The sequence below is a fragment of the Schistocerca cancellata genome, chromosome 9 (assembly GCF_023864275.1).
Source record: "Schistocerca cancellata isolate TAMUIC-IGC-003103 chromosome 9, iqSchCanc2.1, whole genome shotgun sequence".
Lineage (NCBI taxonomy): Eukaryota > Metazoa > Arthropoda > Insecta > Orthoptera > Acrididae > Schistocerca > Schistocerca cancellata.
In genome coordinates this window covers 300967651-300983693 of record NC_064634.1, presented here as the reverse complement: position 1 = coordinate 300983693, position 16043 = coordinate 300967651, and the positions used below count along the sequence as shown (strand labels likewise).

The following is a 16043-nucleotide window of genomic DNA, read 5'->3' as shown; positions in this document are numbered from 1 at the left end:
ACGTAATACAGATGAAAAAATGAATGTCAGACAAAATAACTCGACTGAATTTTAAGTCATAGTGTCCAATACACAAGAAAGGAAACAGAATGGAATGTGGAAATTACAGAGGAATTAGTTTGCTGAACATAACATACAAAATCCTCTCAATGATCATTCTGGAAAAACTTAAACTTATGCGGAAAACATTATTCAAGATTACCAGGCTGGATTTCGAACAAACCGCTCCACAACTGTTAATTTGTTTACTACACGACAGATCTTTGAGAAATACTAGGAATTTAACAAGGTCATCAGTCCCTCAGCTTACACACTACTTAACCTAAATTATTCTAAGGACAAACATGAACACCCATGCCCGAGTGAGGATTCGAATCTCCGCCGAGGCCATTTCTCTTCATTGACTTCCAGCGAGTCTACGACAGCATCCACAGAAGTGGCATCTACATTACATTACGAGAATTTAGTATACCCAGTAAAATCAGTAGGATAATACAACTGTGCATGGATGGCTCCCAGGCAGCAGAGAAGTTCAGAGGATCCATATCCCCAGCCTTTCCAATTAAAACAAGCTTACGACAGGGAGACGCTCTTTCATGTGTCCTCTTCAACCTTGCATTAGAGAAAGTGTTTCGGGAGAGTAATTTACATCTATACAATCGTCTCCGATTCGAACACAGTGAAGTAAAACTCCTGGCTTATGCATATGATACAGTATTGCTGAGTGAAACTGAAAAATAACTGAAAGACAAGTACAGGTCTCTCAGGCACAGTGCCAGCAAAATGGGGCTTTTGATCAACCAAGAGAAAACGGAATATATGGGAATAGGTCGAGTCATAAACCCAAATCCTTACTTTGAAATTGACCAGCATTCTAAATTCAGAAAAGTTCTTCAGTTTAAATACTTTGGATCATGTTTCAACAGTAAAAATATCATAACGATGGATATAAATGAAAGAATAGCCTCAGGGTCAAGATGTTTGTACTCCCTAAGCAACCCATTCAAAAGTAAAGCTTTGTCAATCACCACAAAGATGAAGATATACAACAGTGGATTCTAATACAGGCATGTTTTCATATATGTTCTGGAGCGGCATGAGGTATATATATATATGGTGAGTCACCTAACATTACCGCTCGATATATTTCGTAAACCACATCAAATACTGACGAATCAATTCCACAGACCGAACGTGAGGAGAGGGGCTAGTGTAATTGGTTAATACAAACCATAAAAAAATGCACGGAAGTAGGTTTTTTAACACAAACCTACGTTTTTTTAAATGGAACCCCGCTACTTTTGTTAGCACATCTGAACATATAAACAAATACGTAATCAGTGCCGTTTGTTACATTGTAAAATGTTAATTACATCCGGAGATATTGTAATCTAAAGTTGACGCTTGAGTACCATTCCTCCGCTGTTCGATCGTGTGTATCGGAGAGCACCGAATTACGTAGGGATCCAGAGGGAACGGTGATGGACCTTAGGTACAGAAGAGACCGGAACAGCACATTACGTCCACATGCTAACACCTTTTTATTGGTCTTTTTCACTGACGCACATGTACATTACCATGAGGGGTGAGGTACACGCACACACGTGGTTTCCGTTTTCATTTACGGAGTGGAATAGTGTGTGTCCCGACATGTCAGGCCAATAGATGTTCAATGTGGTGGCCATGATTTGCTGCACACAGTTGCAATCTCTGGCGTAATGAATGTCGTACATGCCGCAGTACATCTGGTGTAATGTCGCCGCAGGCTGCCACAATACGTTGTTTCATATCCTCTGGGATTGTAGGCACATCATGGTACACATTCTCCTTTAACGTACCCCACAGAAAGAAGTCCAGAGGTGTAAGATCAGGAGAACGGGCTGGCCAATTTATGCGTTCTCCACGTCCTATGAAACGCCCGTCGAACATCTTGTCAAGGGTCAGCCTAGTGTTAATTGCGGAATGTGCAGGTGCACCATCATGCTGATACCACATACGTCGACGCGTTTCCAGTGGAACATTTTAGAGCAACGTTGGTAGATCATTCTGTAGAAATGCGATGTGTGTTGCAGCTGTTTGGGCCCCTACAATGAAGTGAGGACCAATTAGGTGGTCGCCAGTGATTCCGCACCATACACTTACAGTCCACGGTCGCTGTCGCTCTACCTGTCTGAGCCAGCGAGGATTGTCCACGGACCAGTAATGCATGTTCCGTAGATTCACTGCCCCGTGGTTTGCGAAACCCGCTTCATCGGTAAACAGATAGAACTGCAACGCATTCTCTGTTAATTCCCATTGACAGAATTGCACTCGATGATTAAAGTCATCACCATGTAATTGCTGATGTAGCGACACATGAAACGGGTGAAAGCGGTGAAGATGCAGTATGCGCATGACACTACTTTGACTCAGTCCACCGGCTCTCGCAGTGTCCCGTGTACTCATGTGTGGGTTCATGGCAACAGCAGCTAACACACCAACTGCACCCGCTTCTCCTGTGACGGGCCTGTTACGGACCCGTTTGCGTGCTACGACCATACCTGTTGCATACAGTTGGCGGTAGATGTTTTGCAATGTGCGGCACGTTGTATGCTCTCTGTCCGGGTACCGTTCTGCATACACCCTGCAGGCTTCAGCTGCATTTCGTCGACACTCTGCCTTTTCAGAGTTCGAATACACCATGGTCACAGTTCCTACAACACTACACTATCACAGACGGGTCTGGTAACACGGTGTACTACAGTTGGTCTGCATGCGGAGACGAATGCAGAATAACAATAGCAGCAAGCGCTACATGCGGACACTGCGACAGCTAGACCAAACCACAACAGTGCACTACAGCCACACACATAAACACGGTCGTCATCGTAAACATGTCCCTGCAGATGCTGCTCGCCGACCGTGGCCCGTGTTTGTTACAACACGCAACTGAACGTCGGAGGTCTCAAGCGTCAAATTTAGGTTACAATATCTCCGGATGTAATTAACATTTTACAATGCAACAAACGGCACTGATTACGTATTTGTTTATATGTTCAGATGTGCTAACAAAACTAACGTGGTTCCATTTTAAAAAAACGTAGGTTTGTGTTAAAAAAACATACTTCCGTGCATTTTTGTATGGTGTGTATTAAACAGTTACACTAGCCCCTCTCCTCACGTTCGGTCTGTGGAATCGGTTCGTCAGTATTTGTTATGGTTTACGAAATATATCCAGCGGTAACGTTAGGTGACTCACCCTGTATATGTTGTTGTTGTGGTCTTCAGTCCTAAGACTGGTTTGATGCAGCTCTCCATGCTAATCTATCCTGTGCAAGCTCCTTCATCTCCCAGTACCTACTGCAACCTACATCCTTCTGAATCTGTTCAGTGTATTCATCTCTTGGTCTCCCTCTACGATTTTTACCCTCCACGCTGCCCTCCAATGCTAAATTTGTGATCCCTTGATGCCTCAGGACATGTCCTACCGACCGATCCCTTCTTCTAGTCAAGTTGTGCCACAAACTTCTCTTCTCCTCAATCCTGTTCAACACTTCCTCATTAGACACGTGATCTACCCACCTAATCTTCAACATTCTTCTGTAGCACCACATTTCGAAAGCTTCTATTCTCTTCTTGTCCTAACTATTTATTGTCCATGTTTCACTTCCATACATGGCTACACTCCATACAAATACTTTCAGAAACGACTTCCTGACGCTTAAATCTATACTCGATGTTAACAAATTTCTCTTCTTCAGAAACGCTTTCCTTGCCATTGCCAGTCTACATTTTATATCCTCTCTACTTCGACCATCATCAGTTATTTTGCTCCCAAAATAGCAATACTCCTTTACTACTTTAAGCGTCTCACTTCCTAATCGAATTCCCGCAGCATCACGCGACTTAATTCGACTACATTCCATTATCCTCGTTTTACTTTTGTTGATGTTCATCTTATATCCTACTTTCAAGACACTGTCCATTCCGTTCAACTGCTCTTCCAAGTCCTTTGCTGTCTCTGACAGAATTACGATGTCATCGGCGAACCTCAAAGTTTTTATTTCTTCTCCAAGGATTTTAATACCTACACCGAATTTTTCTTTTGTTTCCTTCATTGCTTGCTCAATATACAGATTGAATAACATCGGAGAGAGGCTACAACCTTGTCTCACTCCCTTCCCAACCGCTGATTCCCTTTCATGCCCCTCGACTCTTATAACTGCCATCTGGTTTCTGTACAAATTGTAAATAGCCTTTCGCTCCCTGTATTTTACCCCTGCCACCTTTAGAATTTGAAAGAGAGTATTCCAGTCAACATTGTCAAAAGCTCTCTCTAAGTCTACAAATGCTAGAAACGTAGGTTTGCCTTTCCTTAATCTTTCTTCTAAGATAAGTCGTAAGGACAGTATTGCCTCACGTGTTCCAACATTTCTACGGAATCCAAACTGATCTTCCCCGAGGTCGGCTTCTACCAGTTTTTCCATTCATATCCTGTATATATGCTCATTTATATACCTTACGGTGCTCGAACAGCCACATAAAAATGCGACGATGTGTCAAAATACCAAAGGAATTTGCGAAGAACTTTCGGTGACACACAGTTCTGAACAAACTGACATTTACTTTGTATTTATATGGATGTTTTAATATTATAGTGATATATTACTGCTATTTTTAAAATCTTAGGCATCTGTCATTCAACAAAAGGAACGGTAACGGCAAGTTAAATTTGGAGGGAGGATGTTTGCAAGTAACAAAGTGTGATCCCCCTTCCCTGGAGCCGCACCTGGTGGTGCGGCATGAGGCCAGTTCTGACAAGGTGGCTCTCCTCTCGTGTTGCAGGGCGTGCTGGTGCAGGAGGTGGACGAGGGCCAGCCGTGTCTCGAGTGCCAGGAGAAGTGCCCCGGCTTCACGCCGCACGTCTGGCGGTGAGTACGAGCACTAGCGCCAGCCTGCCTCAGTGTTTTGCCTCTCTCTCTCTCTGTATGCGGGGGGCTCGGCAGTGTCCCTGGCCGGCCTGCCGCCGTCGCTGGACAGGTAGCGCCTCTGGCGGGCCGCAGCGGAAGCAACGCTCGCCTTCCCGTCTGACGGTGCTCCTGCTGCACATTCGGCGCAAAGCGATCCATTGTCTGCCGAGCTGACGTTACTCCGTCTACCCAATGCGTTGACGACGAACCATTGTTACACTAAACGATTTTATACAAGTGGCTTTGTGACGGCTATGCATGAAGGTGTAGCTCGCAAGCACTGGGCGAGTCCTCGCCATTGTTCCGAAGGGGCAACCACCTCAGTTGCCTCGTTTTATGAAGTTTCCCATCTGCAGCAAGTAGATAGACTTTTTTTTTTTTTTTTGCTTCAGTTCAGACTCTGTTTATTCAACTATTGCTGTTTCGGTACTCTAGTTCATTTTGAACGTCTAAGTTATTGGTGATACTGACATAACCTTTTAATATTATCCGTTGCACACTCGCTAGCAATAGCTTAAAAGCTAAGCGAGATAAGCGTTGGCGTCAGCTGTTTGTGTGCGCTTCCCCTACGGCGAGGTGGCCGTTTACAAGGGAGCACCCATCGCTAGCCTCCTCCCCTCCCCTCTCTGTCTGCCGTCCGTGCAACTAACAGGTAAGGCCTTTTCTGCGCACTCTAACCAAAGGCGTTACAACTTTTAAAAGTGTGATGTTGTTGCATTAATTTGTTCTGAAAGCGGTGCTGATATTCAAGATAATAAAAGCGGGTTAAAAGCTGTGAGCTGTCTGGGGAAGTTATCCTTGCATTACTGAGCAACTGTTTCACCAGGTATCCAGTCTAGTTTACCAAATTGCCAACCAGACTAACATTAATCATAATCTTTTAATAGTCATCTTACGACAACCGGTGATATATATAAAAATAGAATTTAAATCAAAAGAAATAAATCAGTTTATATTTAGGCATGTATTTTAAAATTGATCATTGTACTGTTAAACTTGATTCATAACTAAACTGGTGCCATATTTAGGATTGTGAAAATGTGAGTTTGTAATCTTACGGAACACATCAAATATGGAACCAAGATTGGGAGACTACATACAACACTGCATTCATAAAATAACACACGAAGAACGTCGAAACATATCCAAGAGGAAATTAACAGCAACCAACCGATTCAATTTTCACCCAAAGAAGTTACGTTCGTAGCGCAAGCCTGTCCGTCATGAAATTACCACACACTGGTATACTAAATTCATACTAACTCTCTGTGAAATCTTCCCGAAAAGAAAAGCTGAGGGCTTCTTTGATGATTACACCACATGCTTCACGTGGTCAACTTGGTTTACACAAAGAGTATAACTCTACAATAATTTTGATAATTAAAATAAATTACATCCAAACGCAATTTACAAAAGAAAAACCTCGAACTGGTTAATATCGTCTTACTATTAACCTGATGGGTCAAACAATTGTATAAACACGTGGTACTGGTCTCACAAAGTACACCCCACGTGGGTTGAACATAAAGAAAACTTGGTATATTGAAAAGTATTGTCAAGACGAGGCGTTATAATCTCACGCACATTCGCATTTAAGATTGATGATCTTAGTTAGAGTTACTGATCAACACGTGGTTCCACTTCACTCACAAAGTAGTGACAAAGCAACTACCAGAAGATATTCTGAACTTCACACTCGAATTACACTGCGTTGCAATTTAACATAACATTAGATATTTTAGATCTAAACGTGAAATAAAGCTGATTAAATTTTCAGTTAGGCTGTACTTAAGAAATCCATTAGCAGAGACGCGCTTAGCTGGAGATCTTACCACTTGAGACGCTCGCCGCAGACCGACTGCTGTGGGCCCCTACCGAGGGTGCTTCACAGATACAAACGGAAGTCACCAGAGAGGCAGCTTCCTATACCAACATGACAAGGGACGGACAGGATCATACTAAGAATAGAAACCTCTTTGATTTTATAAAGCATAGCTACCAGTTCCGACGTTGGTCCTACTGTTCTCTAGCAGACAGGCTTGTCTGCTACCATCAAGCATGCAACTAGAAATACATTTGCTCATTCATCCTTTCACACAGAAGGGAAGGGGGATGACAGTATCTTATCATATACAGTATCTAAAAGAAAGCGGATGTAGGTTCCATATGGGACTGTGTGACATGAATTACATATAAACTGTGTTTTAAAGTGTAGTAGTGTGACAGATCGCTCTTGATTATGTGTAAAAGTAACACATTCCACTGCTCAGTCTCCCCCCAGATAGTCAGAAACACCACACTAAATTTAGAAGTGGAATGTATGCCGTAAATGACAACAGTTTTAAGAAATTAACATGAAAGGAATCCAACAGAGACCTTTCAAAAGCATTTTTTTATAAGCGACTGGTCTCAGTCAAACATAGCAAGACTTAAATTTGAATAGAGTGACGTTAAAAACAAATAGCTGTTTAAAAAAATCGACTGAAATTGTAAGCAGAGAAAATGGTGTTTCGAACGGTTCGATTGTTATACTTTCAACAGCAATCACCATGCTGCACGATGGAATTTCTAAATAATATCAAATTCTGGCACAACCAACAGAAAAGATTTTATTACGACTAGACTGCAGAAAGTATGACTTTGGCGGACGAAGCAATCATTCATTTTATTCGTGACGTATTTCAAGGACTGAGGGTTTTCGTCAGGTGGAGAACTGAAGTCGGCATGGCAAGTAGGTTGGCGACAGCGATAACGGTTAGTTACGCATTGTAATGAAACATCGAATCGGTGCTGTCATTGTCCAGGCGCCATCGTTTCTACGCGTTTAGATATACGGTAACATTTCGTTTCCTTCAAGTCCTCAACTGTTTGGAAATAAAATAAATAAGTATTGTCACAATCAACGAAGTATTTTAAGTATATCCATTCTACAGCGATTGTGGGAAAGCCTGCGTCTGTTTCGTACAATTTTGCCTCTAATTGAAAATAGCTATTTTTGCCTACCGGTTTCCGTTCGATCACTATTTACTGTACTAGGTACGATTTGTTCAGACACCAAATTCCCATTATGCCTTACGTCGTTTTGTGGGAGTGTCGTTTCGTGGGTGTTACGCTGGCATCATTACCCTGGCCACTAGACACGCTCTAGCCTGAGCCGTCTGTTCTGTTTGTGACAACCTACAGTCGTAAAGTTATTGAAATTTTGTTTCTTAGTAAATCCTTAGTGTGGTTGCCTTTGGATCTGTTCTACTCTAACACAATGAGAAACAGAGAGTTTCCAGAGCAGGCGAGCAAATAGCGGCACGCCAATATATATATATATATTTGCGGCCCACCAAGACAGTTCGGGTTTTTATAAGAAATTATATCTTTCCTAAAATGCAGAGTTAACTAATGCATGCAATCATTTTAAAAGGTGCGGCCCTCCACTAACCTCTGCTTCCACAAAGTGGCCCCTGAGCCAAAACTATTGCCCCACCCTGTCACTGAAGATTCCGAACTTTGCAGCTATACACGATAATGGGAAACTTGAAAGATATCAGAGGTCTGTGCTCGACAGACGTGAGGAACGCAATCTGGAGAATTGTTGAAATGTAGTGGGAAAGCATAAACTATACACCAAACGGAAATGACTAAAAATAAGGTATCGTTTAAATATTCTGTCAGTGTTATTTACTCAAGAGAAGTAAAAATCTGCTATGGAGAGTTTTAACATATTGCACCATCTGCGTCAATGCAGTTCGGTAGTTGCGTCATAACTTGTCCATGACTTTAAGCCTACCGTCAGGACGTGAGGAACAGCTTATTTCATCAGTTAGTTAAATGTATTTACTGCAGATAAGCAAATAGTCACGAAACAATGGCGAGAATGGTAACAATTGAGAGAGATTGCCGCCACCGAACCACTGGTTAGGACAGTACGATCTACATGTCTACCGCTCATGTTACATTAAGAATGGCAGAGAGTAGATACTCGTATAATTTAAAACTGGTAAATGAGCCAAAATGGACAACTTCAGCTATTTCATGTGCGAAAGGGTATAATACTGTAGTTGGTTCGCTTTTGTTTCGCGAACGACTGTAATTATAGTGACGAATAGTACGATATTTTATTGATTTCTATACCTGTTTTTTCATGCATCTCCAGTATACGCCAACTCAAACCGTTGTTGCTCAGTATTGAATAAAATGATACCGTTAATGAAATGTGTGAAATCCAAGGATATCACACGTAGACATTCTTCGGCTTGAAATTACACGAACGATCGTCTGATATTCTAAATAACCTCCGCTACACAGCTTACTTTCTTTCCGATGTGCCATGAGTCTCCTGGTATACTTAACTACAATATCTGAAAGATTCACCATTGTTTGTGTTTTGCATATTGCCAAAAGCGCACCTAACTAGCAAAATTTGCGAGGAACTCCTTTCATCCTGCGGAGCGTGAATCGTCAAAAGCGTCAGCGCTGTATATCAGACAAAACACGTTGTACAAAAGTAGACGTAGATAAAGAATTCGGAGGTGAGACATCACTCCGCTGTTGAAATGAATTCACAGAAAGTGCCGCGTTATAGTTGCCTAACTTCTCCAGTGCACTCGCCCGCCGTTACACGCCTGCAGGTAGCGGCAGCCAACAAGACGCCGTTGGCTTGCGTGCACTCTATACTACAGGCGTTCACTGCTTTTGATTCTTGTGGTAGCTTCCCTGTGTGCAGTGGTCGTAGAGAATGCACCGTAATATCGTAATTCAGTGACATAATATATTTAAAAAAGAATATTGCTCAGTATAATGAAACATTGTACGCATGTTGTCCTCAATGCGATGGTTGGTTTGAACAGAGAAACGTTTTTCTCCTGGACATGGTATGCTCTTGCCTTCCTTCCACATGAAAAGTTATTTATTCCATCCAGCTATTTAGTGACGACCAAACAAGGAGCAAGAGTCGTATGACATTTTTGGCTGGGAGACATCCAGTGGAGGGATCAGACACCTTATCAGAAAGAGTTTAGTTCCTCCGCGCAAAAAGGGCCCTTATTCTCGCGGTGTGTGAATGTTGTGTCGAGTATAGGCAATGAATGTCTGTAGAGAGTTGGGCCGTCTTTGTGTTACGTGATGATGAGAGAAGAGAGAGAGACAGAGAGAGATCCGTTGTCGACATATAGTTTAACTCCTGTCGAATAGATCCAAAGGGTCCGCCGAGTTTAAAGTCTCCATATATTTAATAGTGTCACACGCCCTTTACACCATTTACAGTCAAAATACTGGTGGCGAAAAGATTTTCCACCAGCGGGATGTGAACCGGCTGCATGCGGGGCGAGCGCCACCGCCGAGCAGTGCGTTAGTGACATTAAATACCAAGTGGCGTGAAGGCCTACAATTTAAATTGGAACCCAAGCCATGGAAAAACCAGATACTATTTTCACCTGCGCTGAACATTAGCATTAAGTACCTATGACCAGACGACTTGCGTGGCACAGCGGATTTTGTTTACGTGCTACTGTGTAGGGTTATGAATACATTTCAGAGAACAACGTTAAGTAACTGAATATCATCACTTTCATATAACTCACGCAATGAAAGCAGCTCACAACAGGAAAGTCCTCTATAGGCAAGAATGTTGGGTGTCCCATATTGAATTGGCTTTTGGAGTGACATCTCATGGCAATAACAGTAGCACATCGTGATGTAAGTAATATGTTTACAACCGATGTAAACAATGAATGCGAATCATGGGTAATGTGTGTCTGACTGATTCAATATGTATAGGAGGCTGGCTGAGGTGGCACAAATAAAAACGCTCGTGATATACATATCTAGCTCGAATTACAGCACTCGTCTTGTGAAGTTTAGTACGCAATTTGATGAACCGTTGAGACGCATTACTAGTGCTTTGTCGCAGACGGTTCAAGGCAGACTTCTTCGCCGTGCCCTGCAGAGAATCGTGTCCACATCTAGTTTTGATTCAAGAAAGGAGGTAAACTTAAAGTTCAGTCGTCTGCTGCGCTACTGAAGGATATACAGTGTGTAAACGAACCAAAGTGCTGCGCTACTGAAAGATATACAGTGTGTAAACGAACCAAAGTTGCTGAAGAAGTTTTTCAGAAAACGTGTTAGTTGTAGCATAAAAAATAAACCATCACATGTATTGGATTCGCACGTTTTTCCGCTAAGGAGTTTTTCTCAAACAATTGTAGGAAAACGATTGGTTAAAAAGATCTAATTTTGTTCAAATAATAAGTCTCACATTACAGAGTGGTGATGTGGTGGTTATCTTTCCACTATTGGTCATATTTATTACAATACTTCAGAATTGAGCAACTCATTGCCCATTGTTCGAAGAATTTGCATCGAATTACGAGTGCAAATTGCGATCGCTGATCTGAGGGAAGCGGAAATTCGCAGTCCGAAATTAATGCTACGTTAAAAGGCAGAGTAAAAAAAATGACTCGACCAGGATACGAACCCAATACCTTTGGTTGCCAGCCACACGCTCGATGGCTAGACTACCTGATAACTCCTGTTTTTTGTATTCTCGAGACGTTGCTGTACCCTCGAGTCATGGCGGCTGTTCTCTAGGTGACAGAGGTATCATCTTAGAGCTTAAATTTAATTCGTCACAATTCATATAATATGTACGAAACACTTCTAAATTAGGCGCGAAAACCTTCCTCGTGACTCTCTCTAACTATTAGTCAAAACCGGATCAAAATCCATGTAGCAGTTCCTGAGATTAACTTGCACATACAGGCGAATACGAGCGAGCGACCTAAATTTATATTTAGACGAAGGCGGTAATCACCTTGAAAAATCAAGCTCAGACCATAAAACTTTCTGAGAGTCCTTCTCTACATATTTACCATACGAGGGATGACTTGGAGGAGACCTTCGTTGTAGAAGTTTTCATTTTGGATGTTCAGAAAACGTCGAAAATTAATTACCTCATTATTCTGGAAATTGCGGACACACAGTGATTTCTTCTTCCAAGGAAAAACGAAGAAGTCATTTGGTGTCGTTTGTGCAGAAGCCGGGGAATGATGGAAAATTTAATGGCTCGAATAAGCAGTGTGTGTTATTCAGTGCTGTACAGAATGAGCTGGGGCGTTGTTGCTTTGGAGAAAAATCGACTTTTTGTGCTACTTCCAGCAGTGCTTCGTCTTGCTAACCTCCCCTAACTTCGTCAGGAGACTGCGATAGTATGCTGGTTTCATAGTTTACCACGTAGGAGCATAATCTGTTGGCAGCACACCGCAAAGTCACAAAACACTACTCAACATCACGTTCCCCGATGCTGGTTGGGTCGTTCCCTCCTTCTGCTGTATAATGACACAGGAAAATTTTTGCCGGGTTAGAGTCCAGGTTCAGCATAAACTTTCACATGTCACTATTGAGTTGTAGATCCATACCCAATACTGTTTATATGAAGGAATTCGGAGGTAGCGCTGTGGATCATTAATAGAGTCTGTTCCTTCAGACGTGCATATTAGTCAGCATGAGTTGTTGCGGCTTTATTCCCCTTGAACCTCCCATTTAACGGTGGAGTGTGCCATCTTGTTTTTGCTGCTCTAGCCACATGCTACAGTACTGTATTGTGTAACAAGACTACAGGCGTGTACTTGCAAACATACGATAGTGTTGTAGCGGCGTTGGGATCGTGGGGGAGGGGAGAGGGGTAGGACTGGGTGTTGTGAGGGCATAATGTTGTTATCTTTCGGTGAGCAGCACAATTTATGAGAAACGAACAAAATGCAACTATATTCGCAACTGTCTCCCGAGCAAGACTTGACGCAGTAACTAAAGAAATTTAGCAATAATTAAAAAAAAACAGCTAACAGCATGCTCAACGGTTAAAATTCGAGCAATCCCAAACATAAGCATGGGGTTAACAGTTGCATTCCTTCAAAAGACATGTAACATGCCCGGGGGTACAACTAGTGGGGAACCCTTAAACTGTTCTCGCTTTGACGTGTAGGCTGATGTTGTAAAGCGCTGGCGGGACATCGCCGGTCTCTCTCTCTCCCTCTCTCTCTCTCTATCGTGGACGACGTCGTAACGCTGTCGGATTTCCTGGCGCTGCCTTGGAGGCGACATTTGGCTGTTTTACTGCCGGCCGTGCCCGACCCGCGGCGGCTAGAACACAAGGGCCGCGACGAGAGGAAGTCCTCGCATTTCAGCTGCCTACTTTAATGGCCGCCACTCCTTAGCGGCGCAGACAGAAACTTGTGTACGGCCGGGTTTAGTGTTATTGCAAGCGACGATTGAGAGGGCAGCGGGCAATTCTTTCTGGAGCGATCGTAGGTCGAGCATGAGATACGATGGGGGATCACGCGTTCAAGTACAATTTTGGGCAGACCACAGGGAGACACAGTGATAGTAAATAATAAAATAAGCACACTGGATAACAAAAGGAAAGTAAACAAGTCATCCCCACGAGACAACTCGCTTATACTGTTTAACACCACTTCTGACGCTGACAGTGGTCTGAATTTCAGCACCCGTCTCGAATGACGTCAATGTCGACATCGTCCAAAGAGTTTTCAGACTGATTTTTAGTTGTGGCAGGTAAAGCGACATCACTGCAGTAACTACGGTGGCAGATGATGAACATGATGATGATGATGATGATGATAATGATGATGGGTTATGACGCTAAACAGCAAGAGAATCAGCGCCCTTGTTTGATCTCAATACAGATGAGTGTGGTGAAAGTCTGTTAAAAAACACAATAAATTGGAGAACCAAGATGTATCCGCACACAAGAATTGTATATATAACTATGATATGGTGAACGTCATAAAATACCATCAGTAAGAGTCACACAAAACACAGTAGAATAATTAAACAAACTCAAGAATAAAATACCAGTACAGACACGGTTAAAAAAGGGGACACTCAACTGCGGCTGGGATACTTAGGGTTGTGTTTCCCAGGTGCACCATCACACATTAAAACTTCACACCCAATGTTTTGCGAAGAAGTCCACCATCATACAAAGTATTAAAACACTAACTATATTTCTCTCATCATCAGTTAAAACATCCTGTGGGACACCCAAATCTGTACGAAAAAGTTAGATATTTGCGTCCATTCAACGTGCCGTCGATAAAACACGGACCAATGACTTTGTTCCCCATGATGCTACACCTTACGTTAACCGACCAAGGACGTTGACGGTCAACTTGCCGTAACCAGTGGCAATTGTTTTCATTCCAGTAATGCATGTTATGCCTGTTAAAGCTACCATGATTTGTTAATGTAGACTCAACGGAAAATAGTACCACGGCAAAGAACGTGGGGAGCATTTGTTGTCATGCCCATTCATATGAATGATACTTACGACGATGCAGTATTGTGACAAATCTACCTAGTGACATACTGGAATCCCGGTGTAATTCCCGGGCGCTTATCCGTGGGTTATGGTGCACTGCCGCTAGTACAGCTATTTCACTAGATTCTCTTGTAACACGTTTGCTTCGTTTCCTTTTGTCGTCAGACATAAAGGCGTTCAAAACGTTGTAAAATAGCAAACGAGAGCGAGCTTTCTGGTTGTTTTGTATCTGATAGGGTTCGCGAGTGCGACATTGAATTCTGCAGTGACTTATTTTTCCAGACAATCCTCTTCAGTAACCGTATGTCACGATCACTCGACACACTCTTCCGTCCGCGTTGTGTGTTTAACGTACGGTGTTTTTCCGCTTTCCTTGTATGCGGTATAAAACTTTGGTCGGCGCCTCTTGAAGCACCAAACCTTTTGGCTGCCTTGATTACAAAAGCACCCACCATCCCAACACGAACAATTTACGCACTGTTAGCTTCAACATAATAGACTCCCAGCTACACAGAACACTGTTCCGACCCCTGTAGCTTGTTGAGGACATTGTACCCGTGCCGTTTGTGGTCAAATACAACAGCGCAACCTGCGGGCTTGGCTAGCATCTACATTTATGTTCAAACATGCATTTGTCGCAGTTTTCCATATTTTTGTCCATCCACTATAGCTATGGTGCTTTTATTAGTAGCATAGGAGTTGTGACAACCGTAACTCTGTCTCTTGCAAACAATCCTGTTGGACGAACATCCGCAACTGAGCAGTATACTGGAGATTGAAAATACCGCTTTAGTTGTTGACTCCCTGTCATGCGCTCATAGGTAGCAAACCGCGGCTATTACACGTCCGCCGCGGCGCTCGGGGGCCACAGCGCAGTTGCGACACCTGAAGATGGGCTTATAAGAGCCCGAAACCGGTCGTGATAATAAAATAAATTTACAACTGAAGCGGTATTTCCAACCTCTGTCTCTTGGTTGTAAGTGAAGTAGGAAACCCTTGCTTAGAATGTAGCAGTCCCGACAACTAAGACGGATCGAACCATAAACATTCCCGAGTACATCTACGGAACAATATGTTGCGTAATTGTGTTTCGCTCTGCTCAAGCAAACTCCGGGAACGAAAAGAAAATGTGTGTCTATTTAGAAAATGTTCAAATGTGTGTGACATCTTATGGGACTTACCTGCTAAGGTGATCAGTCCCTAAGCTTACACACTACTTAACCTAAATTGTCCTAAGGACAAACACACACATCCATGCCCGAGGGAGGACTCGAACCTCCGCCGGGACCAGCCGCACAGTCCAGGACTGCACCGCCTGAGATCGCTCGGCTAAGCCCGCGCCGCTGTCTATTAGATTTGATTTGGTATTAACGAAATGCTAAGGAAATACTCAGGTACGTTGGTAACGAAATGGGTATTGTGTTGTGGAGAACGGCGCAGTGTTTACCTGATGATGGCAAAAATGTTAAAATGTGTGTGAAATCTTATGGGACGTACCTGATGATGGCAGCATGCTATCGAAACGCGATCTCGCCAAATTAAATATTGACATTAAATCCCCAGTGGAGTAGAAAAGTGCTTCGTGTACGAAATGTGCACGTCCGCCAGCGGCGTGTATCGCTGCCTGTGAGAGGCGTCGTCACACGGCGCCCGTTGATCCGCGGCCGGACGGCTCGTTACTCTGGTTATGGGAGGTCCGCGAGGCGCTGACAAGGCCCCTTCCTGCCGCCGTTTGCCTTCCCTCGCAGTGCCTCGCTGGCACAGCT

At 43.2% G+C, this 16043-nt stretch overlaps 1 protein-coding gene across 1 annotated transcript in view; it reads left to right on the top strand.

The window, feature by feature from the left end:
- Nucleotides 1-16043, top strand: part of LOC126101585 (prickle planar cell polarity protein 3-A) — a 1199532-nt gene that overhangs the window by 379843 nt on the left and 803646 nt on the right. Inside the window, exon 2 of the mRNA XM_049912239.1 lies at nucleotides 4825-4910. Coding sequence (XP_049768196.1) covers nucleotides 4825-4910 — 86 coding nt within the window. The remainder of the gene's footprint in view (nucleotides 1-4824; nucleotides 4911-16043) is intronic.